General features: G+C 30.8%; 1 protein-coding gene across 1 annotated transcript in view; it reads right to left on the reverse strand.

Moving 5' to 3' along the window:
• Positions 1-12,586: 12,586 nt before the first annotated feature.
• LOC129220128 (calcium-binding mitochondrial carrier protein SCaMC-2-like) overlaps positions 12,587-27,461 on the reverse strand; it is a 67,868-nt gene continuing 52,993 nt past the window's right edge. The window contains exons 4-10 of the mRNA XM_054854472.1: positions 25,840-25,951; positions 21,075-21,233; positions 20,788-20,934; positions 19,025-19,135; positions 18,708-18,875; positions 15,184-15,331; positions 12,587-13,035 (exon numbers count right to left, since the gene is read on the reverse strand). Of these exons, the coding sequence (XP_054710447.1) occupies positions 12,851-13,035; positions 15,184-15,331; positions 18,708-18,875; positions 19,025-19,135; positions 20,788-20,934; positions 21,075-21,233; positions 25,840-25,951 (1,030 nt within the window). The 3' untranslated portion in view covers positions 12,587-12,850. The remainder of the gene's footprint in view (positions 13,036-15,183; positions 15,332-18,707; positions 18,876-19,024; positions 19,136-20,787; positions 20,935-21,074; positions 21,234-25,839; positions 25,952-27,461) is intronic.

Here is a 27,461-nt window from a genome sequence, read left to right on the forward strand (position 1 = left end):
GGGGACATGATTCAGTTATTTAAATTTATCAAAATGAAAGATGTAAACGTATTAAATTTTTGCGGGGAAAGCAGGACAAGGGGTCATTGTTTTAAGCTATTTAAATCTCAGGCTAACTTGGAAATCAGGAAAAACTACTACTTTAGCAGGGTCGTGGGCACTTGGAATAGCTTACCGGAAGAGGCGGTAATGAGCAAGGGAGTGGATAGCTTTAAGAGGGCCATTGATCTTCATTGGGGACTAATTAATTGACTAGGACCAGCCTAGCTGGGCCCAGTGCCTGTTGCTGGTCGTCACATTTGTATTTGTATTTGTATATGTCAAAATATTTGCACAGAAGCAAATCTCATATGGCGTTTTTCTTGGAAGATTTTTTAATAGATGCAGTTCCAGGGCATTTGCTTGTAGCTTTTTATTCCTTTTTCCTGGAAAGCATAAGAATGAGATCAGGGAGACATAATTGAGGAGGTGAGTATGGGGGAGCTGTGGTCTTTTTTATCTCAGTTTTATTGGAGGGGACTCTTTTGTGGGTCTTCATGGTATTTATCGGTAGGGGTGCATTGCTCTTGGAGGATGGGCTCTCCTAGTTCCTAAGCCCATCATTTGGGGGGGGGGGTCAATTGTAGCTCCCTGAAATAGGAATTTTTTTTACATATCGTCACCTCACAACAACAGTAAGATATCTAATCCTAGAAATAACACTAAGATGTCTTACTGTTGCTCTGAAAAGATGATTAAGTGTGCATGATTTTGCGGTTTTCTACTAAAACCTATGTTGAACATACATCCTTTGCCTACTGGAAAAATTTTAAATGACGGGCCTGATTGTTCTGAAGTACATATTAAAAAAAAAGAAGTGTCCAAGCTGGGGGAGGGGGATTTTGAGAGGTGTTAATGTCCCTTTTTGATGGAGGGCACCCTGGTTGTGAACTTCGTTTAACTTGGCTGCCAATGTTAGTTGGCGAAAATAGATAGTGAACGTCAGCCTAGTCAGAAACTAGGGACCCAAGCCTGGCGACAGTGATGCTAAAAAACGAAATAAAACTCTGAACAAGCGAAAACATAAGGAACAAAATTTTCTTTCAGTTGAGTGTTCGCAAATACACAAATGTTCTTTACTCAACAATAGGGAAGGTGTAAAAGTAGTAAAATAAACGATGATCACAAGAAAGCATCAGAGGTTGTTGAATTGCAAATTGTATTACTGATGTCAGTGGCATGTTTAAACTTTGTGGCCATTCTCGATGTATTTTCGTCCACCTCAGTCTAAAACTCGTAAATAAACTGCGATAGTTTTTAAAATGAACTTTTCATAATTTTGATCATTAATAAACAAAAGCAAAATCAAAGATTCTTCAAAGGATTAACTTTACACATTATTAGACATAGCATTCTACAAAGACATTTTTTTAAAAGCTAAGTTGAATTTTATGAGTTGTTTGTTTTCTTTTTCAATTAATTAACAAATAGTATTTCTGAATTAAAATTATGCTTGATTGTAAAATTTACTTCTTTGTAGAGACGTACCGAGTAGCACTTTGGCCGAGTACTGAGTACTCGACCTTTCACTACTCAGCCGAGTACCGAGATACTGAGTACTCAGCCGAGTTACCGAGTACTCAGCCGAGTTACCAAGTACCAATTATGTTTTAAGATCCATTGACACTCATGTGATGAATTTTGAACTTATTGGAATAGTAGTATAGACCTCCTTGTCCATATAATAGTTTTTAAAACTAAATTCCTGTTGAAATTTAACTACGCATTATATAAACAATTTTGTTTGTGTCAAAAATTTTACAAAAAAATTATTTTTAAAATTAAAAATAAATAAATAAAAGGTATGATTAATCAAGTTGGAATTAAAAACCAATTACAGTAAAATCCCTCTAATGCGGATACTAACAGGACATTTTTTTTTGTCCGCAATAGAGAGGTGTCCGCAAGACAGGGGTTTAATGTTATTTGCGTTGGAACTGGGGAATTAAAAACTGTCTGCATAAGAGGGGTGTCAGTTAGGAGGGGTTTCACTGTATACCAATCAATTATAGTTCTAGTCCGCCAAGCATAATTTTTAAAAGCAGATAAAAGAAATGTGCAGGAACACTGCAGACACGTGTTTCTGCCCCCCCCCCCCCCTCCCCGTTACAAGGAACGTCTTTTTCAGTGCATAACATGTGAGCTAAAGAATGTAAAGACATTCAACAAAAAAAAAATCCGACTTTTGTTGGATGCCTTTAAAACCACGAGCTCACATTTTGTGCATTGAAAAATTAATTCCTTGTAACGCCAAAACACGTTTCTGCAGTGTTCTTGCACTGTGCTTTTAACGTTGTTTTATTTCCTTTTATTTTTTAAACAAAGGTATTTTCATATTTTTATAACTAATTTTTGTTTGTAGCAAAGTCCATTTTTGATATAAAAATTCCATATTTTCTATACTTACCTTTTTTTGCATAATTTTTAATAAATAAGTTTTATTAACTTTGGGGACATTAAAATATAGATTTATTCCATTGAAGCATTACAAACTTCATTATTCTCAAAATTTAAATTTGACTTATAAATTTTAATTGCAAATGATTGCAGAATACAATGTTTGCTCTTTTTTTTATAAATTTTAGTATCTGTCTTGGACAATATTCAATTTTTTGCAACTATTCGGTATTGGCCGAGTATCTGATCAGAATTTGGCCGAGTACCGAGTACTCGGCAAATTAGCCGAGTAGGCCGAGTACCAAGTAGTTACCGAGTACTCGGTATGTGTCTACTTCTTTGGTATTTACTGTTGCTGCACTTAAAATAGAATTAATTGTTTTGTGGAAAGCAGTTTTGATTTCTCTCTCTTTTTTTTCCCTTTCTTCTTATTTTTTATTTTCTTTTTGTTCTTTTTTTTTTCTTCTTTTCTTAAGAGGGGCCCGGTGACGAAAACTGACTAGGTGCCTGCCTTGGGTCTCTGCAGACCTGGTGGCAGTTTAACAAGATTTTTACTAATCCTTTGTAGATGCATTTTTTTTATCTTGAAGTACGAGAGATATGAATTGAAAACTAAATTAGCATCTTTTGCAATTTTGTGAAAACTTACTCGCAGATTTTAAATGTTAGTATGGATTTAACACTAGAAAGACGGAGGCGGTCATTTTGACTGCAAACGATTTTCAAAAGCTCATATTTGCTGCGTTTTATTTTCAAACTCTTTTTCCTTTATTGACATTTCCTAACTATTTATTAAGATCTCACAAAAGTAAATTTTATTTCTTAAGGACCATTATTACAGTCGCTATAAGTGTTTATACGTAGAAAGACTGACGGCGGTCATTTTGACCGCTGTTATTTATGCTTCCGGTTTTGTTTTTTTTTCTCTTATCAGATATGTGCACTATGGATTTTTTGTTAGTTGTCAGAGTGAATAGCATTCTTTTGTAATTAGTGTTTTTGAGTAGCATCTGCTGGTCAGGTGCAGTTCTTTGAACCGTTAGGAAAAGCGAAACACCTATTGGTCACGTTCTTCTTTTTTTTTCTCCTGTTATAGCAGGGTGCAAAGTTGAGAAAGGTGACTTTGAAAAGCATGGGACCGGACACATAATATTCTTTTAGTTTTGAAAAGGAATTAATTTATAACAGGTGGATTCTAAAAACTTGTGCTGGAATTATTTTGTGCACCAAAACATGTGTTTGGCTTGAAACATAGGCATTTGTTTCCTTCGATGTTCTTGAAAGGTCCAGTCTAATTATTATTTTTATGAAATCGCGAAGGGCCGTTGGGAAGGAAAACTTATCGGAAAATAAATTCCTGCAACTGTTTCAGGATTTGCCTGAAATTGATTCTGGTTTGGATGCGTAGTCTGACTTTTCTGAGGAGGAATACATTCCTAGCGATGAAAATAATATACTTTCATCAGTTGATTGCTATAACTTTTCGAAACCTAGCATTGCACAAAATGATGGTGATAAAGTTTCTACCTGAGAGAAAAAACAAAAACGATGCCAAATGAAATAATGCAGAAATAAAACTATGATTATTTGTTCTGATTGCAAAAAGACATTTTGCGGCTCATGTACAGTCAAAGTGATAAAGATGATTATTTGTAAATATTGCAAAGAAGAGTAAGTATATTAAGATATTTATGCATTTAAGAAATGAATCACACGAATAGTTGAAAATACTTGTTAGTGCATGCTTACAAAATGTCCTCTATTTTGTACAAATTTATTCTTCCACAATATCATTTACTTAGTGTATATATACTTTTCATTTGATAGAACAAAAAATTAAATAAAAAAAAGCTGTCTCAGACTAATTTACAGGTTATATTATGATTAAATTGTTAAATGAATTTATGATGCTTCAAATCAAATCTTTTCTATGATTAAAAATCCCGAAAATAAATCAATTTGACATTTTTAAGTATAGCGATCAAAATGACCGCTGCTAGTCTTTCTAGGTATATGGAAAACGTCGTCTTTCTAGTGTTAAGGAATGAAGTTTTCTTCTCCTGATCAAATTTGTTTGCAATTGCCAAGTTATATGGAACAAGAGAACATCCTTTTAAAGTAAATTTTAAATACAATAATTGGCCTTCTTTCCCATGATAGGTAACAATTTCATTGTTGGAACAACAGGGAGAGAAAACCAGAGTAAATAAATTTAGATAGAGATGTTACATCTCTGGTTTAAAGGACGTGGAATTGAGGCCGGAATCATGGGACGTATTGGGGGCGAAGATAAGCGGGTTTACGATAGCATTGTCACTTCTGAATAAAGCTGCTTGGGGATTGGTTTGCTCTTTAATTCATGTTTTAATGCAATTTCAAAAACATGCTTTATGAACTTGCAGCAATATCACAGTTTAAATTAACTACCAATTCAGATTCAGTTATTTTATGTTTTGAATCAAAATGTATATCAAGATCTTTAGAGAGAAGCTAAGAATCTTAGGATACATTGGTGCAACTTCTGGCTTAAATTTCTTAGTATAACATGGAATCTCTATCTTACTCTATGGAGAAAACTCGGTAATTTAAAATCTTTATCTGTTGCCAATTTCTATTTGTTAACATATGAAATACTAGCATTTGATTTCAGTATAAGACTTTAAAAGAATTTTGAGTTTAGCTCTTGATTTTGCTTTTGCCACTAGCAAAACTCAGTACAGTTACAACGATACTGTTCGGACCTAAAAAAATATTGTTATAGACATGTTTCACTGTAGTTGGTCATCTTTTCTTTTCCTTATTTTCCCATGTTATCTAGATAAAAAGTAAATACATTTTAACTTTATGCTTAGGGAACACCGCCCCTTGCTTGCCAATAATTGACGATTTTAATTGTAATTTTACCAACTCATATTTACGGCTCCTTAAAGTCAAAGGGTGAGACAGGTTGAAATGGCTTCCTTGGAGGTCCTGTAACCAACGGTACAGTATTGACCTCATACAAATTTACAGTCTAAAGGAGGTAGGGTTACAGACACACACACTTACAGATTTTAATAGTATTGATGTGTTTTGGCCCATGAAATTCATCTTCATATGGGTCCCTCAAGGTCGGGAGGGGGGGGGGGTAAACTTTAATAAGTTTTTGTCTGCTTCTAAGTTTATTTTCAAACTCTTCATCCTGATTGATTGCTTTATTTTGTGGGCCAATAAAAACACTATTATACCTTTGCTTCACTTAAGTTTTGAATTTGTTCCCGAGATGCAAGAGCCATTCCTTTTCCATTTAGGACTTTTAAATACAGTGAAGCACTGTTTATAGGTTTTTGAAGGGACTGTATGAAAAAAGCGTATGAAGGAAAAACCCGTAATAGGTACACGTCAATATGTATTGGACTCTGCAGAGATCAATTTAAAAAATGTATAAAAGGTCTGAAAGAGGAAGGTATATATGGTACTCTCTCTCTTCACATTATGTTCATAAATTGAATTTAATGTAATTGTGCAAGAAAGGCTCAATGTGGATTCACAAATGGTTAAAAATGTTTTTGATGCCAGAAATAAGGTTTTAGGAAGGCCTAAAAATTTATCAAAAAAATTTTTTTTTCTTTTTTAGAAAATGGTACATTGTTAACAAAAAATTACATGTTCTTTATTTTCAGCTAAAAATATACCAGAACGTATTTTCATCTATCGAACATTTTTCATGTTGAGCAGCATTCTTACTTTCTAGTAAAAAATGGAAGAAGTTGAAAGTTATTAGCAAGTTTTAATTATAATTGATGACCCATAATATTTTGACTTTTCTTCCATGATTAGCAGTTTTCATTAAATATAGAATTTAAGTTAAGAAATAAACTGTTTCCTTTAAAGGATTTTTATTCATTTTTTGTACAATGGAAAGAAACAAAATTGGCTGATAAACAATAATTTTGCTGATTTTAGTTAAGATGTTGCAATGACTAGTGTACATAAATTATGGGGCACAACCAGAATGATGATTTAAATTTCTTTACTTTAAAATAAAAGAACTACCAAATTCCCCTGCCTTAACCTTAATGAGAAAAATACAAAATTTTGAGTGATTTCTGATTGATGCATAAGGAATAAAAATGTGTACTGTCTGACCACTGATTGTATGGAAAGGCAAACATCTGGTTTACAGGCGGAAATGGACACATCTGTTAGTTTTTAGGGATGCCAGCTTTTGCAGATGTGTGTTAGGCTCTAAATTAAGCTGAGTTTCATACAAATGAGTGGAGCATGCCCATCAAACTTTTGTCCCCCCCTCCTCATTCAGATGGACTCGTCTTAACTGGACATTTGCCAATTTTATACAATCTGTGGTTGAACTGTACATGGTATTTATTTACGTTGATCAAAAATTCACTAATAAATTTATATAGTTGTCTTGCTAAGTTTTTAAAGTGTGTACTTTGAAGTAAAAAATTTTTTTAGAGAGTTTCTATGAAAAATTTAACTATTTTGTACAGTACTTTTCTTTTTTTCATTTCTCTCCTCCCCAAATATTAAAAATCTTAGTTAGAAAGAGTTTAATCTCATGTACTGTAAAAGCACTCATTTTTGCTAACCCGTCATAATTGCAAAAATTTAAGCCTCCGGAAATATTTTTTTGTATTTTTTTTTGTTCACGTAAAATTTGTAAAATTTTCAATTTGCAAAATCACAGATATTGTTATTTTCGCAAAAATTACGGCTCACGAACATAAATACTTTTTAGAAAATATCACAATTTCAATTCAAATGGCTTTTTTTTACTTCTATTTGGAACATCGAATATATTTACTACTAAACCAAAATTATGATTTTAACTTTTGATATCTTAAAACTCGAATATGAAATGAAAAAAAAGTCTTGACATTTTGAAGTTGACTGTTGAAATATGTTGAGTTGAAGCGCATTGTTTTGTTAATGTTTTTTATATTACTCAAAACTGTTTCTCAGTTATTCCTTTCAGCTCGTCATTCAAAATTTATAACTTCATTTATGTGATTATTTTGGCAAATATTTAAAAATTCTAAAAGTTTTATGTTTTTTGATCCTTAATAAAAATCACTTTTTTGGCTCTTCTTTCCACTATTCGACAACCGTTTGGCGGAGCATAGCCTATTCAGGCTCTTGCGCCAATAAACTCAATAGAACCAACCAACCAATCAATACAGACATGTAACTCTTATTAGGTTTGTGCCCTAGTACTTTGTTTAGAATTTATATATAAAAAGAATTCATAAACAAAAAGTAACAAACTAAAGAAAAAATCTTATTGCCTTTGCATTCAGTTGATTTTATACAAGCATGTTTAAGTACAGTATAACTTCGATTTAACAATTTCCTCAATTTAACAATATATTTCACTGGTCAGATTTGAACTGTATTAAATGTCTATGCTCCTCAATTAAATTATATCCTTGATTCAACGATAACTTTTCCCAGTTCCTTGACAATTGCTAAATCGGGGTTATACTGTGTGTGCAGAAAACAAAACAAGACTTTTAAAAAATTACAGATAAATTTTATTTCAAAAACTGATTATGTACAAATAGCACCAGAAGCTGAAAATATTTACAACAGCTGAAACTTGAAAGCTGTATAAACATTTACAAACCTGTTACATTATGGTGCTCTTGAAAATTACTGGACAAAATCTTTCATTTTTTATACAATGAAAGAGTGAATAATGATGCTGAAAATTTTTAACTACCTAGAAGGATACAGATTTACAGCTGGTAAGCATAAGTCCAACGAAACATTAATTAAATATATGGAATGATTATTAATTTAATGTTGAAATAAATAATGCATGTGTAATTTAAATGTAAACATGGTTCAGTCATTATGAAAATGATGGCAAGAAAAGAAAACCTCAAGTCCATATTTTTTTTAATATATTTTTTTCAAACTATTTATTACGGAGGTATTTCAAGCACATTATTCATTTAAAAGAAGTTTGAATTCTTTAAATTAATTATCTCGATTATTTTAATCATTTTTGAATTTCATTAAAAACAACAACTGCAAATATATTGCTGTGCTAACTATTTTAAAGAAAATACTCATTTTTTGAATTTTACATACATATTGTAATGACATACAGTATAACTTCGATTTAACAATTTCCTCAATTTAATGATACATTTCACTGGTTGAACGTCTATGCTCCTTGATTTAACGATAACCTTGATTTAACAATAACTTTTTCCGGCCCCTTGACAATCGTTACATCTGGGTTATAGTGTATGTAAAAAGGCAGTTGAAAACATTGACTTTTCTTTCTGAAATGATTTAATGAATTAATATTAGTTATTTCAATGACTTATTTTCTCGGAATAAAGTGTTCTTTTTTTAATTTCACAAATTATATACAGATCATTGAACAATAAGCACCATCACAATATTAATTTGCATATTCTATTAAAAAGCATAATCGTTCAAAAGTTTGAAAATTATTTTATCTTTTAAATTTGAACAGGCATTTTATTCTGCAATAAAAATATTTTTAAAAAAAGATTCACAATTGATTTATATTTTGACCAAAACCAAACCATTTTTCTCATTTTCATTCATAAATAATTTGTTACAACTAATTAACATTTATATTTAGAGGACTAAAAATATACACCGAGATTTTGACATAACAAACAATCCACAAAACAATCATTTTCAGTCATGGGAAAATAAATTAATACAATCTTTCAACAACACAAAAATGACAAAGAACAAATGCAATATAGTTCACAACATGCACATAATTTTTTACAAAAATAATACTTAATAAGAGTATCAAATTTCAGTTTAAAAATTAAAAGTTATGCTTCTTCAAAAAAAAGTGATTAATATTCATTATCACTTTTTATTTGAAATGTCTACAATTGCTTCAGAACATAAAATGAAACTACTCTCATGAAGGAACCACAGTGTGTATGAAACAATTCAAATATAATTAAATTGTATGTCAATTGCTTGTTAAAACAGAATTAACATTGTTTTTCAATACCACATTAACGAATTTTTATGTTCTTAGAAATTTAATTTTTCCAGTGTATGAGAAAAATAAATGAAAGTAAATTTGAATTATCAGTCTATTTTTAGAGCACAGACAAGTAATTTAGAATCATGTGCATTTGATGTTTCACTATCAAAATTGTAATCAGATATTTTGGCTTTGCACTAGGAATAGGAACAGTCAATGGACCACACTTTCAAGCATTTGGCTCTAAGTCAGCATTACTACCGCCTCAGACAATTTCCGACGTTTTGACATTTTATTGTTTAAAGGAACTGGATTTCAAATTGTGAGCTTTCAATGTCAAATAACATTGTCATGTTATTTTTCAATTCTGTAAAATTCCAAATTTTTTATTTGAGTTTCCTACATTTAAAAAACAAAAAGACCAAAAACCTTCCAAAGAGTTCCTCTCCAAAAGGGTAACAATAGAAGTTGTATTTTACATTTTAGAAGATCATTCATTTTAACATCTCGAAATTGATTTAATTAATTTTACGAAGCATAGTTTGTACTATTTCATCATATACTGAAAATTAACAAGTAAAATGTTTAATCTGTGAAAAACTTCAATTTGTTGAAAAAAACAGTTTTTTAAAAAATTAACCAAAAAGTTTCAATTAAAACATTAAATGCAATCTGCACTAAATATGCACAAAAAAAAATCGATTTTCTGCTTTACATATGAGGCAGTGAGAAGCAAAGGGATGTAAGTGGCAAAGTTAAAAAGTTGGAGATAACTAGTACAAATGTAGGTGGCTCTCTCCTCTGTCTTGGGGCAAGAGATGGTACTAAAGGTCCGAGAAGGTGCTGCTGAAAATTTTTATGAAAGCCTACTTAGGATCTGAACTTTAAGCATGATTTCCTTGAAACTTTAAGTAGTCCACTTATATCCCCTTGCTTCTCACTGCCCCATGTATACTTTTAGCACGAAAAGTTGTATGGCATATAACAATACTACAAAAAAGAAAAACATACTTTGATGATAAAACAAGTAGAGTTAATGAAATTCAGATCCTTGTTTAATGAATATGAATACAGAGACAAAATGTCCCTCAAATAGCCAATATGAGCTCTACAATCTATATGAATTCTGAAAATAGAAATATTTCTAAAATACAGTGAATGTCAGAAGTTACAATGAATAAAGGCAAAGTTTTAATTTTTAGTGCATAGATCTCATACTATTGAGCATACAATTACAGGATAGCAATAATGAAATTGCACATCTGTGATTTCACAATCAACAGTAAACATTCAACAAAACTAAAAAGAAAGTCCAAAATAAAGCATTTCTTGTCCAAATATAGTCCATACAGTGACCTCAAAATTAATAATAAATAATTTTCCGGATTGAAAAAACTAGTTACAACTACTTAATCATTAATACTGAGGGCAGTGCATGCCGACATATTTGAAGACATAAAACATGCTCTTTTATCACAGACACTAATAAATACATAGGAGGAATAGGTAACAAATTATACACAAAATGTACAGCTGCAACATTTCGTGATTATGATACATCCCATTTCTAAATAAAATAGCAAACATTCTTGCTAATAATAAACATAAATTATATATACATCCTAAAGTCTTAAATTAGCAAGAACGTTTTCACTTTGTAATGTCATTCAAATTTGAAATTATAGTCTAAAACATTCCTTAATAGTTTAGCTGCAGACAGATAAAATCTACTTATGTAATTTACAAAAGAGTCGTCTAAATTGTCAATAGATATTTTCTTGAACTTAAAATGATAAGAATTGAAAAGAAACATTTAGAAGCAAAGCGGTGTATGAGCCAAAACTAAAAACTAGGAGACAATTAATACAAATGGTAGAAGAAACTTCTGTACGTTTTGAAACAAGAGCATGGGCGTAGCCAGAAGAGAACCTCCAACTCCCATGCTTTTTCCAAATAATTTAAAACAACAATTTTAGGACTTCAATTTCGAAAATTTTTCGAGGGAGAGCAATATAATCCCTTTATCTGCTCTCATCTGACAAAAAGAAGCATAAAATGTTTTTTTAGGGGGAGAGAAGGAATATAATTTCAAGCAATTGCCGGCTTTCGTACAAGGAGTGAGGTAACTAAAAACCAATATCTTGTTAAGCCTATGCTTGCCCCCCCCCCCCCAACAGGAATCCTGGCTATACCCATGGAGAGGAGATCATATTAGTGGGTGTGGTAGGTGCTGCTATACATTTTGATTTAGGAAAAAAAATCAATGAAAGCCTACGAATGGTTTGCACTTTGTACGCATTTACACAATACTATAAAAAAAATTTACACTTACATCCCTTAGCTTCTCTCTGTCTGAAATTGCAATTATATTAAAAATGATGAAGCATACAAATTTAACTACCTTAATGCTTGTACTCTTTGCTTATGAGTATAATATTTTGCTTCATGCTTAGTTTTAATTTTAAGATATCTGCAACAGATTTCTGCATCAAATTCAGCATCTGATAAGAAGGCAACTGGGACACTTCGAACTCATCCCTTCCCCCACAACTACACTGTGTTCATGGAATAGATAGACTAGATATAAATAAAAAATATCCCATTTGGTGGCAGCAACAATGTGTTAGGCATGCTCAGTAACGAAATTGCTCCAAGCAGATGGTGAACATTAGTTTACGTTCTTAATTGCAGAGAAAATACTTAATGTGGCAAACGTTCTGGCAACCCATTTGTTTTCTTTTGGTCTATCTTTTTGCTGAACAGAGCATAAGCAAATAAAAATAGAAATTTAAAGTTGAATATAAATAAAATAATCAATGTTTTTGCAAAGTTTGGAAAGATGAGCAACTGTTTATACTCGCTTGGTTTTTTTTAAATGCGAGTTGACTGTTTGAATCCTTTTTAAATAATAATTTAAATATTTGCACTTATACCATTGCATTTATATATTAATCGCTTGTTTATATAATAACTTTCATTTTAAAATTTTTATTCTAGCAGTTAATTATCTTACAAAACATCTATCTGGTCTACATTATCCCAACTTCGTAAAATTTTACTGCATTTTTTTTTTTTTTTTTTCAAAATCTATTCTATTAAAGTATTATAATGCACAAATAGCAATAGAATTGCAGACATGTATTTCATAATTGCAAGGAATCGCATTTTAATGCAAAAAATGCACTTACAATACTTGTTGCTGTTTGTGCATTTTTAGCATTGTCATACCTGGTACTAGTTCTTTTACCAAGTCCTTTTAATAATATTAGGTTTTAACTGAAAACATTTCTTACAGAAATGATGCATTTTATTTTCAAAATGAGATAGATAAAAAGTCTACAGCATAATGTTATCAAAAACAAACTATTGCAGCTGTATCTCAAGAAACTGTTGAAGAAATATCTATTAGACTCTGAATTTTTACTATGCCATGGAAACTCCCAGAGCTCTCCTTGAATATTCATACACCACATAGCTTATACTAACAGCAGGCGCTACTTTCATGAAGTTTGGTGTAATGCCACGATAAAGTCCCGACACTCCTTCTCGTTTCACAATAGTTTTAAACAATCCGACCATGGTGTCAGATTTTGTATCACTTGTCACAGCTGAAAAATAAATAAATAAATAAATAAATAAATAAATATAACATTCAAGGGCAAATTTCTAAAACATTACATTGCACAATAAAAATACATGATAAAACATTCCACATAATGCCTATAATTAGCACATTTTGTTATTTTAAGGTTTAATTCTGCACAATATTCGGTGTTACTAGCCTTTGAGAAAAAATAATTTTTTTTCAAAGACAAAGGAAAGAAACATGATATCAATCATAATAAAATTAAATTTATTTAAAAATTCTCTGAAATAATTATTGTAGAGATATATTATCAGTTACACCTTGTGCAATTAATTATATATCCTCATTATGAGCATATTAGAGAAACAAGGGGAAAAAGAGGTACAAAAGAAGGTGAAATATTTTTGGCAGTAAAATGAACAGTAATAACTTTACTTGCCAAAAATAAATGTTTAATTTCTTATGTTTGTTAAAAATCATCCTAAGTCAATTACTTTTACACAACAGGTTAAAATTATTTTATATTTAGAAATAATCATCCATTTAAAGCAATCAAATATTTTACAGCTCATATATTACTACACAGGGGGACAGTCATTTTGGTGCAGGAGCATTTGGAACTAATTTCGTATGAATTTTGTTTCCTTAAACTCAAATATGGCATTAGTTTTCACCGAGGAGCTCATATTTCTATGATATAACATTTAGTGAAGTATACATGACACAGATTTAAGTAAATCCATAGATCAAACACCAGCACAAAACATAGAAAATTTATTAGCATTATACAGGGTGTCTGAAAAGTCCTTGACGCACTTAAAAAATTCATAGAAAACCAACAAATTGTCGTATGAATTTGCGGTTTGCACCATAATACTTCACAGGTTCAAGAGTTTTTATGACATCGGGGGGGGGGGGGGGGATGAAAAGGGGAACAAAGAAGAAGAAAAAAGGCATTTTGCAGCCAGGGTGTCAGTATATGCTATGCTTGTAATTCTTCGTTTAGTAATTTTCATTCCTTTTTGCGTTTTCCCATTTCAACAAAAACGATTTAAATGTTACTTTTAAATCGTTTAAAGTTACTTTTTTTAATGTGTCAAGGACTTTTCAGACACCCTGTATTATACAAATATTTAAAGCCTGATTGCCAAACAGACTGATTAGGATGTGGCCTTGGGCTTCCTGATTTTTAAGGGCTAAAAACAGCTGAAACTGTTTGATCATTTAAGAAAACTAAGGTTTTTTTTTCCTTTCTTCATTATTTACATTTTGATAAGTGTACTTAAGGTGCGGGATGCCCTGAACCCCAATAGATACATTGAACAAATGGTTGAGCACCTCAACATCCCTAAAATTGCCACTCCTGATTTTCTGTGAATGTTTGTATGTTTATAGGGTTTGACTACAAAGGGCCTCAAAAATATTTTTGCATTAGGATCAACAAATATCTTAATTAAGCCCTACAAATATTATATACAGCAAAGACTCAATTCATCATCTATTGAGTGAAACGAACATATGCAAAGCAAGAACTCACAAATTGAGCTTAACTTGCTGAAGTATTGTTACTAAACTTGCCAGATGTTTACTCCACCTAGTGAAATTTCCTAAATAACTGGACAGTTGACTGACAAAAAGGCAAATAATATGCCAGAAGCAATTCTTGTTTCAAAAAGCTATACTTCCTTACTAGAAGTGCGCAAAATGGAGTTAGACTGCAAACTTTGGGTATGGCAGCAGCACTGTTTTAAAAAAAGTAGAGCTGATAAAGATAATCTAATTTCATATTTCGACTAAGCGCCCCAAATATAGTTAAAATCAGATCTCAAAAACCAGATCACAAATATATAGATGTGCATTCATTTACACAAGTAGAAAAACATGAAGTAGAACCCTTTTAATGCTTGTATACTAATTGTATACTACAGATAAATAAAGCTGATTTATCCTTTTTAGCTTAATTAAAATCATGGCGTCATAAAAGGTAAGTTTGCAAATTTCATACATTGTACGATCTTTCTGAAATATCAATGAATTTTGCTGTACGCTAGGAGTATTTTTTTTTTTTTTTAAATTTATTTACAACATCTGGAACACAGGTGTTCATCATTGTGATAATATGACAGCATGGCATGTTCTAAAATGATTTCATACAAAACTTAAAAGTTACCTTGAGCTTGAAGACGTGTTCTAACCAATGCTAAAGGATAACTAGCTATTTGTCCACATGAACTACTGACTGTTCCACAACCTAAGAGAACTAAAATACCGGGATCTGTTGTTTCTGGATGACTGCGAACGTAAGCTTTTTTCAAGGTCTGAAAAGCCAGGAAAAAATACTTCATGAAGATTATATGGGGAAAAAAATATGATCACATTAATTTTATTATGAAAACATAACTATAAAATGTTATCTGCCAAAATCCAATCTTTCCTTACCTAACGCTTTTATTCATTGTAAAAATGATCATTAACAACCTTTCCTGAAAAATGTATACAACCAAAAGCTCTTTTCAGAACTTTTATTTTGAACCACTAAATTTTAAAGCAAAAGCCGGAAGCAGGGGAAAACTGTTAGATAAAAATTTAGTTGCCACACACAATTGTTGAAGATATTTATTCAACATCTAAAACAAGTTGAAACTTGAATAAAAGTTGGTTTTTAAAATGGAGTTGTTGTAACATTGATAAATTATGTGTTTAAAAAGGGAAGCTAAAGAGTAGCAATCTAATGCTCAAAACAAGCATAAAAATAAAATCATACATATTTAAATCTCATGCAGAAGTTATTTGAACTCAATGAACTTCACTGAAGTGTTTTGATTGAATGAAGTTAATGCTTTTGTCTCATGAATTAAGAATATCATTACAACAATAAGATTCAAATACTAATAGTAATGCTGCATATTCAGTGCTCTATCTATGGGATTTAGTGCCGTTGGTGAACTTTAGAGATAGTGCCCTGGACCCCTACACAGTTTCATAAAAATTCAATAAGATGAATAACAGTAGAAATTCATTATGAAACTTTAATAATGTTTGTTCTTGAATAAGAGCCAGGGTATAATTTTCACTCTTGCCAAAACCTAAGTAGGCCACCATGTGTATTTTTTCTGAGATATTTTTTATAATCCATTTTTATGCATGTGAAATTAAAAAGAATCCATCCACTGCTTTAAACATTTGCGGTTTTGCATTGGACTCAGTTCGATCTTAAAAATTTGCCTCTGCGGTTCTACGTCGGGCAGTGTCCGATAGGAGTTTAACTGCCATATAATTTTCACGGACTTAAGGGGGAAAACCAGTTTAGAAAGCCGAAATTTTAGTGTTTTTCGTGAATATTTTTAATTGGAAAGAAATAATCAGAATTTCTTTAAACTTAAAGCATATTTTATTCATATTTTGAAGTACACCTTGTTTTTATGAAGTCCTTTCCACCAGAAATACCGGAGTTAGAAGCTGCTGTCCATGGGCAGTCGCCATCAAAGCTCGTTGCTGGTGGGCATTACGAAAGCCACAATTTTTATCTGTAATCATTACAATTTTTCTTTCTCGTATTACGATGTTGCTTAAAGCAACATATTTTCTAAGAATATCAACCAAATTGTGATCAAAAAAGTTGAAAATTGCATGTTTTTGAGGCTTTTGATTACAATGTCATGTTTTTCTACCATTTTTTTCTTCACATTTCTTGCATTAAACAAAATATTTTTATCAATAATATCATCGCAGAGTTAGATATCATCATATAGAGTATAATTAGGTCATATAGAGTAGAGAATATTCACACAAATTTTCAGAACGATTGGTCAATAACTCTTTGAGCTAGAATACCCACCAGTTGAAAAAAGTTGTTTCGAGAAAAATGTGCCAGAAAAAAACTACAATGAACGTTTTCCAGAGTCACTTAAGTGCTCATAGCATCGGAACTAATCGTAATTTTTCACTCACATTTTGGCAACATATTCTTGAATAGTTTTACTAACATTTTATGACATTAAAAAAAAAAAAAAAAAGCTGATTTTTTTTTCCCGTCTAAACTGGTTTCCCCCTTAAAATGGCACCTTTAACATGATCCTAGAATACTTGTATGACTTATAAAAAACTCTCCAGTCAATTTTATAATCCCTTTGGATTTATCTGAAGGTTAAAACTTTTTTTAAACAATGGACCTCAATACCTTAAGGTTTAGCTTCAGTATACACTTAAATTAATATTTTTTTGTATATATTTGAGTAATGCTATTTATTCATTTGAAGAAAAATTTCTTGAAAGGTTCAGAAGGATTCATTGATTGAATTTACTTACTAAAAAATAATAAGTTTGTACAATTTAAGGTTATTACAGGGGTGCCCCCCCCCAAGGGCACCCCCCTCCCAAATGAGAAAAATACCCCCTCAAAACACCTCCTAAAAATTTCAATGGCACAGTCTACACCATAAATCTCCCCCCCCCCCACACGTGGGCACCACTGGCTATTGCAAAAAATAAAAAAAAACTTAAACATATACTATAACAAAACTCCTTAAACAACATTTAACAAGAATGTCTTGGAATAAGAAGCTCTGAAATCAACAATCTGACAAAAAAACTCCATACTTGGGCTCGTATATACGGGTTCAGAATATAAATGCACTTGTTTGCTTTTATATTCGTTACAATCAAAAAAGGTCAAATCGAATAAGGCCCTCACATGTAAATATTATACATACTTGCCAACCTTCAAAGAAAAAAAAACAGGAGATTCCACTAGAGGTACCTACATAGGTGCTTCACCAGCGACATATCTTCACAACAGAATTATTAAATTATGCTTTTAAATAACATAAATACTAAAATTAATGTGAGATGGGGATTTTTCGCAGATGTAAGCTAATTGGTAGCAGCAAGAAAAATATACTGCAAAGGAAAAAACCAAACAATAAGGAGTGAATTTGCTTAAAGTTTCATAGTTTCATACATTCCCCAGTCTCTACCAAAAAAAGTACCTACAAAAATTTAATTTCTCAAATCCGAAAAAAAAAATCAATATATAATTAAAATAAAATATAAAATAAATAGGTATAGGGTAGCACATGTTAAAATAACTTCAAACTTTCAGAATAATTGAAATATTTTCACGATGCAAAAAGATTGAAATCGGCTGCAATTTTCGGCAAAACACTTCCAAAAAATTAATTTTTACTGAATGAGTTATTAAATGGAAAAATTCTTGTTCCCCCGGACATTGGTAGACTAGAAAAGGGCGCCACCTATTGAGAAGAAAGTGAAACTTTTTAATGATTGACTAAAAAACTGCAAAAACGGGAGAAAATCGTAAAAAACGGGAAATCGGGAGATGGAAGCAGAAAACGGGAGTCTCCCGTTAAAAACAGTAGAGTTGGCAAGTATGCACACATAAGCAATTTTTCAAATCAGAAGGCAGAACACATAAATTGTCTTTTAAATTTGAAAATTAATATCTGTAAGCAGGCTTTTGTTTCTTGAACTAAGTTTTGAGCATATAATTGTAACATCGATTGCAATAGATATTAATTTTAATAAATATCTTGAAACAAATCAAAATTTTAGGGTAGTTGCATCTTAAAATTTCTTAAAGGCACATTACATTCATTTAAACCACTCATTTGCTCCTGAACTTCAAAGTTCAGTTACATGGTACTTTTCCAATTAACAGCACAGTATCAGACTTACCTCATAAATTGCAAGATCTATTCCAGCATACGGAATAATTCCAATTAAATTAGGTACGTAACCTCTATAAAAACTAAGAGGTCCTTCATTTTTGTATATTTTGCATGTGGCATCCCAAATACTTTTATATTGGCCTGTCTTCCGAAGGGCGAGTCTGGTTTTTAAAACCTACATTGAAAGGAAAAAAATTAAAGATCTGGCAAATTTAAATAAAAACAAATAATATCTATTTGCACTATTTTTTAGCAATGAAAAACAATGCAAAATTTCTTTTAAAGAATGAAGAATACCGAAATTAACATAAACACTTTTCTTACCTCCATTGGATAAATCACAGTTTGTGAAATGCAACCAGCCATTGATCCTGCTGCAAATCTTTCATAAATGCTTAACTCGTGTTCAGAATTGCCACGAATGAACCTTTTTGCCTATTGAAAAAATTGACAAAAAGTTGATTAATGCAAAACCAATTTGAATTATTATGAGTAAATCGGTTAAAACTAGATTTTAAAATAAATTTAAAAAAAAAAAAAAAACAGAATTCAAAAGACTACAAATTAATGTGAGCATACTTATGTAAGTTTTCAGAGCAAATAATTACAACTTTACTAGCATTTAATTAATAAAGAATCTAAATATTATTTAGCATCAAAAAGGCAAGATATTGCTAGGTGGGATAGCAGATATTTTTATAAATCTTCTAATCAAAATTCTCAAGAAGCGTAGTGATCAGACAAATTGTTATCTAATTGCAGTTTTTTTTCTTTTTAGTCACATTTAAACAAATTTAGATGTTGTGAAATGATAGAGAGCAATTCGAAAAAAAAAAAAAATACAGGGTTAATTATTTAAATAAAAGTGCTGCTGATCCTTTTTGTCACTCATTGTCTTCATTACTCATTATCCTCAAAAAAAAAAAAAAAAAAAAACACTCAAATGACAGCTGAAATATAATACTGTGAGGCCTTTTTAGTATAAAACTAATGGTAACACAAACTCGACTGAGGACCATCATAGCAATAAGAGAAGGAAGTTTTAAATATAGTCAGTAAAATCCCAAAACCACGAAATGTGGCAGTTTAAAGCATCACCTGTCTTAGAAGGGTTTAACTGCAATAAGAGTTAATTCCACCTGTGAATTTTATAAAATAATTTCATTTAACATATTTGTTATGCTAATTCATCCACTAATAAAATAATCATAATAACTTAAAAGTCAAAATTCTGCTACAAACATGCAGTGGTTCAGCTGAAAATAGAATGTGTATTAAAGATACATAATGCTTCTTCATTATAACTTTCTATGATGTCCATTTAAGCAGTAGCAAATTCAAAAGTTTACAGACATTTTCTTGTTATGTTGGACTCATAGCTAGAAAAAACTATTTCAGTAATATTTATTTTAGATAATTGTGCAACTGTATATACAATGATGAGAAAAAAATCAACAAAATTTTAATTCTACTCATAACTAATTCAAGACTGGGCCAGGAATACAATGATTTTTATTTATTAATTTATTTATGTTTTGATAAATGATTCGACAAATAGGGAGGAAAAAAAGCTTCTTGCGCAAACAAAATCAGAAGGCAGATGGGGGTAGCAGGTACCGGTAGCCCCAAGCTAACAACTTACCTGTATAGAATCTATTCCCAATAAAGTACTGAGGCAATAATAAAGCATGAGTTGACATGCGAAATTAAAAACAAAACTTTTATTTAGGGTTACAACCTATAATACCCACTTTTTTATAGGTTACAACCTATTGCCTTATTTAAAATAATGAAATGCTTTTCATATGGAAAGACTTTGGATCATGAAGAATCAGCTGGATTTTATAATTTTAATAGCAGCCCTAAATGGCGGTGTTTTTCTGGACCCTTAAATATGAATTAGGATGAGTTAAATATGAGTTTAACATCGTGGGAAAAACTACCTTTCGTAAACTTTTGGCTGATGAATAAGGGATAACAAGAAAAAAGTTGTGTTACATTTCCAACTAAAAAATATTTAATTTTTTCATCTAAAAAACAAACATGGAACCATGAACATCATATGAATTATAAGAAATTATTCTTACCTTCTCATAAGCCATGAATTTTAAAGCACTTTCAGGTGCAATCTTCATAACATTTATTCCATTACCCCTCCAAAGAGATTTCACACCTCCCTCCGAGAGCATATGCCTTAAACATGCTGATATAGAACTATATTCCGTGCCTCTAACCTAAAAGCAACACATATACAGATTTAGTCAATTTAGCTACAAAATAAAACCAAAATATCATAAAACAATTTATCTTAATTCCTTAAGCTCAATTATTTATTTCTTGTTCAGAAACATGAAGATAAAAAACATTATAGTACCTGAAGAAATACTTTGATTCGATCTAGAGGTGCTGTACACGTTCTAGACACAGCTCCAGCTAAACCTCCAGCAACTAGATGTCGCCACCACATTCCTGTATGCATTTCATTTTCAGTAAAATCTTCTGGAACAAGGACATTTTCTCCCAAATCTAAAAACTACAAAAGTGAATAAATAAATACATAAAATAAATAAAAATATCAAAATATTAATTGAAAATTGATAAAATAAATAATGATAGCAAAATAGTTAAAAATCTAATTGAAATTTGACAATAATTTATTAAATAAAACACATTTTTAAATGCCATTCTATAAATTTAGTGCTTAAATTTAAGTGCCAATCTCCCTCCTATTGAAAAAAAAAATAATTTCTTATTGGACTGTTGAACAAAATTGATGAAGAAATGGAAAACGTTAAATCAAGACAAAAAAAAAAAAAAAGAGATAACATTATTGGATTGGTAACTTTAAACCTTCTTCAATTTTTACCCCCCCCCCCCTTGCCAAAAAAAACACTTTTTAGGAATATACAGTCGACTCTCGATGACTCGAATATTCCTTTATCTTGAAGTTTTCATTGGGTCCCAAAATAATTTAGTGTTTTCAATACAAAGTTGTCTCTATATCTTGAATGTACTCCTTTAAAGTTGAAGTTTTTACGAGAGTTTCGTTTCCAATTTATGTATAAAAAAGCAGTTAAAATAACAAGAAGAAAAAATTCCCCAATTGTAACACATAGCTTAGCTTATCACCTTAAACAAGGGATATAATTTATTTACAAAAATGCTCCTTAATGCAAAGTGTAGCAAGAGTGAGAAGTAGTCAATTGGGCTACTTTTTGCCATGGTTAATTACCTAAAATTATACTGCTGGCTAACCTTTGAAAGACTTAAATGACAAAAATTTTTAAAACGGCCCTTTTTATTTTCTGGATAATTCAAATAATATGCTTTAAGGACAAAAATACATTTAAAAGCAATACAAACTGAAATTAAGAGAAAAGAAATTGGGCGTAAGACATGCAAACTGAAATGACGTTTTAAGATGGGATAAAAAAGGTAAGCAATAAAAAACAACTTCCTTTTTTGAAGTATCTTAATAAAATGTCATTCTCTGTAAAGATACTAACAATTAGTTTTTCTATACTAGAATTATTATAGTCTATCCATTATACACTATTCCTGAAAAAGAAAATGAAAAATTATTCTTTAGAAGGCTGGGAAAGGAACTTCCGCTAACTCGTACCACCGACTGTTCAAAGGTTTTAGTCAGTCCCTTGAGACTACGAGTTATTGAGAGTTGACTGTTCTGTGCCTTAGAGGTAGACTGTGTTAAGTCCCAATGAGCCAATTTTACACATACATGACTGCCATTTACAAGTTTTCAATTTCTTCTTAGTTCAACTATCATCCACAAACCTACAATTTGTAACTTTTTGCTATTTGATAGAATGATAATTTCCATCATTTACAACACTACTAAAAAAAATTTTAAATTTTATTACTAGTATTTCATGAGGACTTGACACTTTACCTCTGAGACACTAATATATAATAATAATGACATTCACTAAAAAAGGTATTAGTGAAATTATAAAATACATTCATTTATTGAAAAACTGAGCTCCAGTCTGGCACAGAAATATTTCAGTCCGTAATCTAATCATCTTGCATTTTAATACAGTAAGTTCCTTATTTGAACCCTATTATCCAATTAATAAAAAATGCTGCATTTAAAAAAAAAAAATCTTAATATAGCTACCAATGAGTCGCTCCCCCCCCCCCCCCTCTTTATATCAAAATGGTAGAGGCTTTTTTTTTTCAAAAATAAGTTGATTTAATTGAAGAAATCAATAACTTAAATCTTGTAAAAATGGGGGCGAGGGGGGGGGAGTAATACATGAATTTTTAAAAGAGATCCAAAGTGGGAACAAATTTTGAATGAAATGTCAAATTTGAATATAAATAAATAAATACAAAAATCAAACAAGTCTTAGTTCACACATTAAACAAGAATAAAGTACAAACAACAAAATTTTAATTAAAACATAAAAACATTTATTTTGTAACAAATGTTTTTATATTTGTTTATACTATAAACACTGAATGTCATCACTTTTTAAACCAAATTTAAAGTGTCAAATTGGTAAAGCACTTTTTACAATTCAAGATACTTGTAAACAAATAGGTTCCTTTACAACAGTTTATAAGATATTAAAGGCCAAAATAACAACAGCAATGGAACAAACCTGGGAAAAATAGTATGCAGTAGTTCCAGAATAACAAAATATTGAAATGCGTTTAAAAGAACAAACATTGGAGACTCTGCAGAAAATTCCATGTCTGGCTGCTACGAAAGCCATGGTAAAAAGAATGATAAATTATTCAGAGTGTCCTCAAAAGAGGCAACCCACTACGTCACAAGCTTTTAAAAATTCATCCAATCCAAAGAAAGAGAGATAAAACAGCATGGAAAGTGATAACAAATCATGAACTTTACACTAAGTGAGCATTAAAAAGTGTCAAAGAGATGGGGAAACTCAACTGTCCACTGATAAGAAGTAGGAACTGAAATTCAAGGAGAAATGAGAAGTTCATTCACTCAGTGGAAGATTGAGGAATTTTCGACAACATTGATATGCTAATCAAAGAAAAAGGAGTGTGGAAATTTATTTACATTGACCATTGACAAAAAATGAAATTTCTCAATGAAATTTTGGTTAAAATTAATTGTGGAAAATTTTTATGAAAAACAAAATCCATGAAGTTTTGAATAACATGTGGTCATACTTGAAATACACCGCCAGCTCAGACATTTCCAGCCAAAGACTGCAGTTTCGTGCTTAATAGCACTTGTGGCCATATTCAGAGGAGGACAAGGGAAATCAGCGGCCCCCATCCCATCCAAATTAAAAAATAAATATACATATATATATATATATATATATATGTTTTTTTTTTTTAATTTAAAACATTGATTGCTTCATTCAATTTTTGAGTTTGGCTCTAGTAACTTTTGATTTGTTCTGAAAGTGTTTGAAAAGGGACACTTATTGGATTTCAGTTGAGTTGCCTTAGAAATACAGCTATCAAGATGACCCACATAAGCTCAACAACACTTCCATTTTCCATAAACTCGCCATAGAAAATTTTTCTTTCTTTTCCAAAAGTGTATGGTCTTTCACACTACCCTCTTTCCATACAACATGAAAAAGTTAAAAAGTTTAAATTCAGAAAAATCCGTGCTTCTAGGCCTGTCATTTCAAAATTTTTCAGAAATAGGAGAGAAGGGGACAAAGGGCTCAAATGAAGGATTGTTTCCCTTCCATTTTGAGTTTATGGCTTTCGATTAATAATATCCATTAATAATTTCGATTAATAATTTCGATTGCCTCTAAAATAATTAAAGAATTTTCGTAATTAATGAAACTTGTGATATGTATTTAATTTTCATAAACAAAAGATTTTAGAGGTGTTTAAGGAACAAATACAAAATGTACACCTTGGTAAAATTTACTTCTCCCCCCCCCCTTCCCTCATGCACACTAAAAAAATTCTCATCTTGTGACGTGAATAATTTTTCCATGCATTTTGACTTTATGATTGGTTACATAAATTATAAATGAAATGCAATAATTGGTCACGACATAGATGTAATTTTTAGCAAAGACAATTTAAAACATTTTAAAATTTTTGGTGCAAAAATGTTATTTACAGCATTGTTACAAAAAGTTTTGTATTCCACAAGATCCTAAAGTAAAATAGAGTTAAAATGTTCAAAATTAGCATTAAAATAATCAAAACAAAATTTTGTTTTGAATTAAAAAGTTCTAAGTTCTACTTATTTTTATACTTCTGAAATATGTTCTACTACTTAGTATCAAAAAAAAAAAAAAAAAAAAAAAAAAAAAAAAAAAAAAAAACGCCTGATTAATATTGCCTGATAAAAATTATAACATGTTCAGATTCAGTTTTCCATGTGAAGCACAAATGCTGAATTTCTGTAACCAGGCAAACATTTGTTACAAAACAAAAATGTTAGTTTGAAGAATAAATAAATTGCTGGATTATTACCGAGATGCACTGTGAGGTAATCTTTTAATTGTCAAGTATTTTACTAGTGGGGGTGGGAGGAAGAGTAGGGGAGTTCCACTCCCCCCCTCCCCCACTAAATAAATTAAACAAATTTTTAAAAACAGAATGGGTGGATCTGCATGACTGCTTTTAAACATGTTTGCAGGTTTATTGTCAATATGTTCCTTTTAGTACTTCAAAAACTTTCCTTTTGATACTTTTTTTCAAGAGCATTTTAACAAAGTAACTAAATCCAGCATCCCCCCCCCCAATAAGTATTTCACTAACTAAAGTTCTGCGATAAAATTGACGAGGTGATTTATTTATTAATTTTACTATTTATTTATTTATTTTGAATGCTATAATTATATTTTCTAATATTGACATTTAAATGAGAAAAGTATCTAGCAGATTCTCAACTATTTCAGAATTCAAAAACATTATATAGTGCACTTACTCTATGATTTCTTAAAATAGAAATTTACTGATGATCTTAAATTATATTGCAGAAAGAATGGGTGTTTCACTGCTGTATTGCCTGATCAAAACTTCATAGGAAATATTAATTCCAAACAAAATTTACAACAGAATTTTGTACAACCTGTCTGTAAATACAGATAAAAATTACTAATTAACTGATAACATATTTACTTTTTTCAATAAAATATTATAAAATGTAAGAGACTTACAGTTGCATGCCTCCATGATCGCAGAAGTTCATGTAATTCAAAGCTGGGCAGGAAAAGCAAATAGTCACGCCATTCATTAAATGTAATTGTAGAAGAATCATCTTTATCCATTCTAAAACAATAAAATTTAAAATAATTTTTGCATTCACATTATCGTAATGAAACAAAGGAGTGAAAACAAATTCTATCTTCCTAAATTAAGACAAACTTAGATTACTTAAACTTAGTGATTTCTATTTGTAGGGATACATTATATTTTTCATTTTCATCCTGAGCAGGTAAACAGCAGTATTTGCAAAATTTTTAGACTTCAAATTTTTTGCATTTTTGTTATTGATTCTATTTCAGCTTTATTGTACAAATTTTGCTAAATTGGTTCATTGAAAATAAAGCATAAAAAGAAAGTCAAATTAAAACATTTTACTTATGAAAATGTTGGAATTTTCAAAAGTAAATTAAATATTTATCGATATTTGTGGAGAATCGGAACGCCTTCTTTCAAATATCTCAAAAACCCATTTTGGGAGACACTGCCGTCGCATACCTGCCCATTGCAGTATTCAATGCTTTATCCCTCATATTTATTAACTAGCACTTTATATTTTCGAATTGAATAAAAATTCAAAAAATTGTAAATTACAACCTTTCAACAAAACAAACAGAGGAGGGAGAGAGCAAATTGGCAATTTAACAGTAAATGACTGCAGAATCAGTCAAATTCATGGAATTAAGTAGTATTTCTTTACAACAACTCAATCCTTTTGACTTGAAGACTTAGTTCTGCATCTCCACCTCTACCCTAGTGCAAACCTGAAGACCTAGAAGTTAAGTACTTATTTAATCTGTCTAAATCAGTAAGTCATGAAAACAAAAAAACACTTTCAAGTTTTATTTATTTACTAGCTGCGTGCCCGGCGTTGCACGGGCTACCTAAAAAATGTAAGAGCAGTCCAGTTGATGCTTTTGTAGTACACTGACACTAGTTTCTAACGCGTTAAGGAATAAATAAATGCGCGTAAAGCAAGGTTTAACTAAGGTTACGTAGCTAAAAATAAACTGCATGTAAATCACTCATTTACTTTACGACGTGCACGGTCCTTCTCGAAAATGAAAGTTATGTCATGTGACGCATATTTAACAATCAGGCTTGAACAAAAAAAAAAAAAAACAGCAAAATTTTGCTGCAGATTACGGCAAAATAATCGAAAAGTAAACAACTTAAACACCCTGATTACAGGAAAAGCCTTAAAACAAAAGCCTAATTTTATTTCTTTATATTCGAGAAAAAAAATTGCAACAGATGTTTCTTTTCAATGATTTTCTTCACGCTGTAAATTTTAATAAAAGCGTTCATCCGGAAAGTTGAGTTGAAGCACTGAATAATAATTTGAATGGAGGAAAGCCTTCGAAAAATATGGATTTTATTTTGAAATCTAAGAGTCATAATTAATAATTTTTAATTGATATCTCCGCTAATTAGGCCAGTGCCGATAATGTTTGAGACCAAAAAAATTTAGAACAGGATAAAACCAGTTCGAAAGGTAAGAAAATCTAATAACATTAATAGGAAAAATAAATTACGGGCGAGCTGAGTTCGGGAAGGGGGGTGTAGGGGGGTTTAA

Source organism: Uloborus diversus, chromosome 4 (genome assembly GCF_026930045.1).
Source record: "Uloborus diversus isolate 005 chromosome 4, Udiv.v.3.1, whole genome shotgun sequence".
Taxonomy (NCBI): domain Eukaryota; kingdom Metazoa; phylum Arthropoda; class Arachnida; order Araneae; family Uloboridae; genus Uloborus; species Uloborus diversus.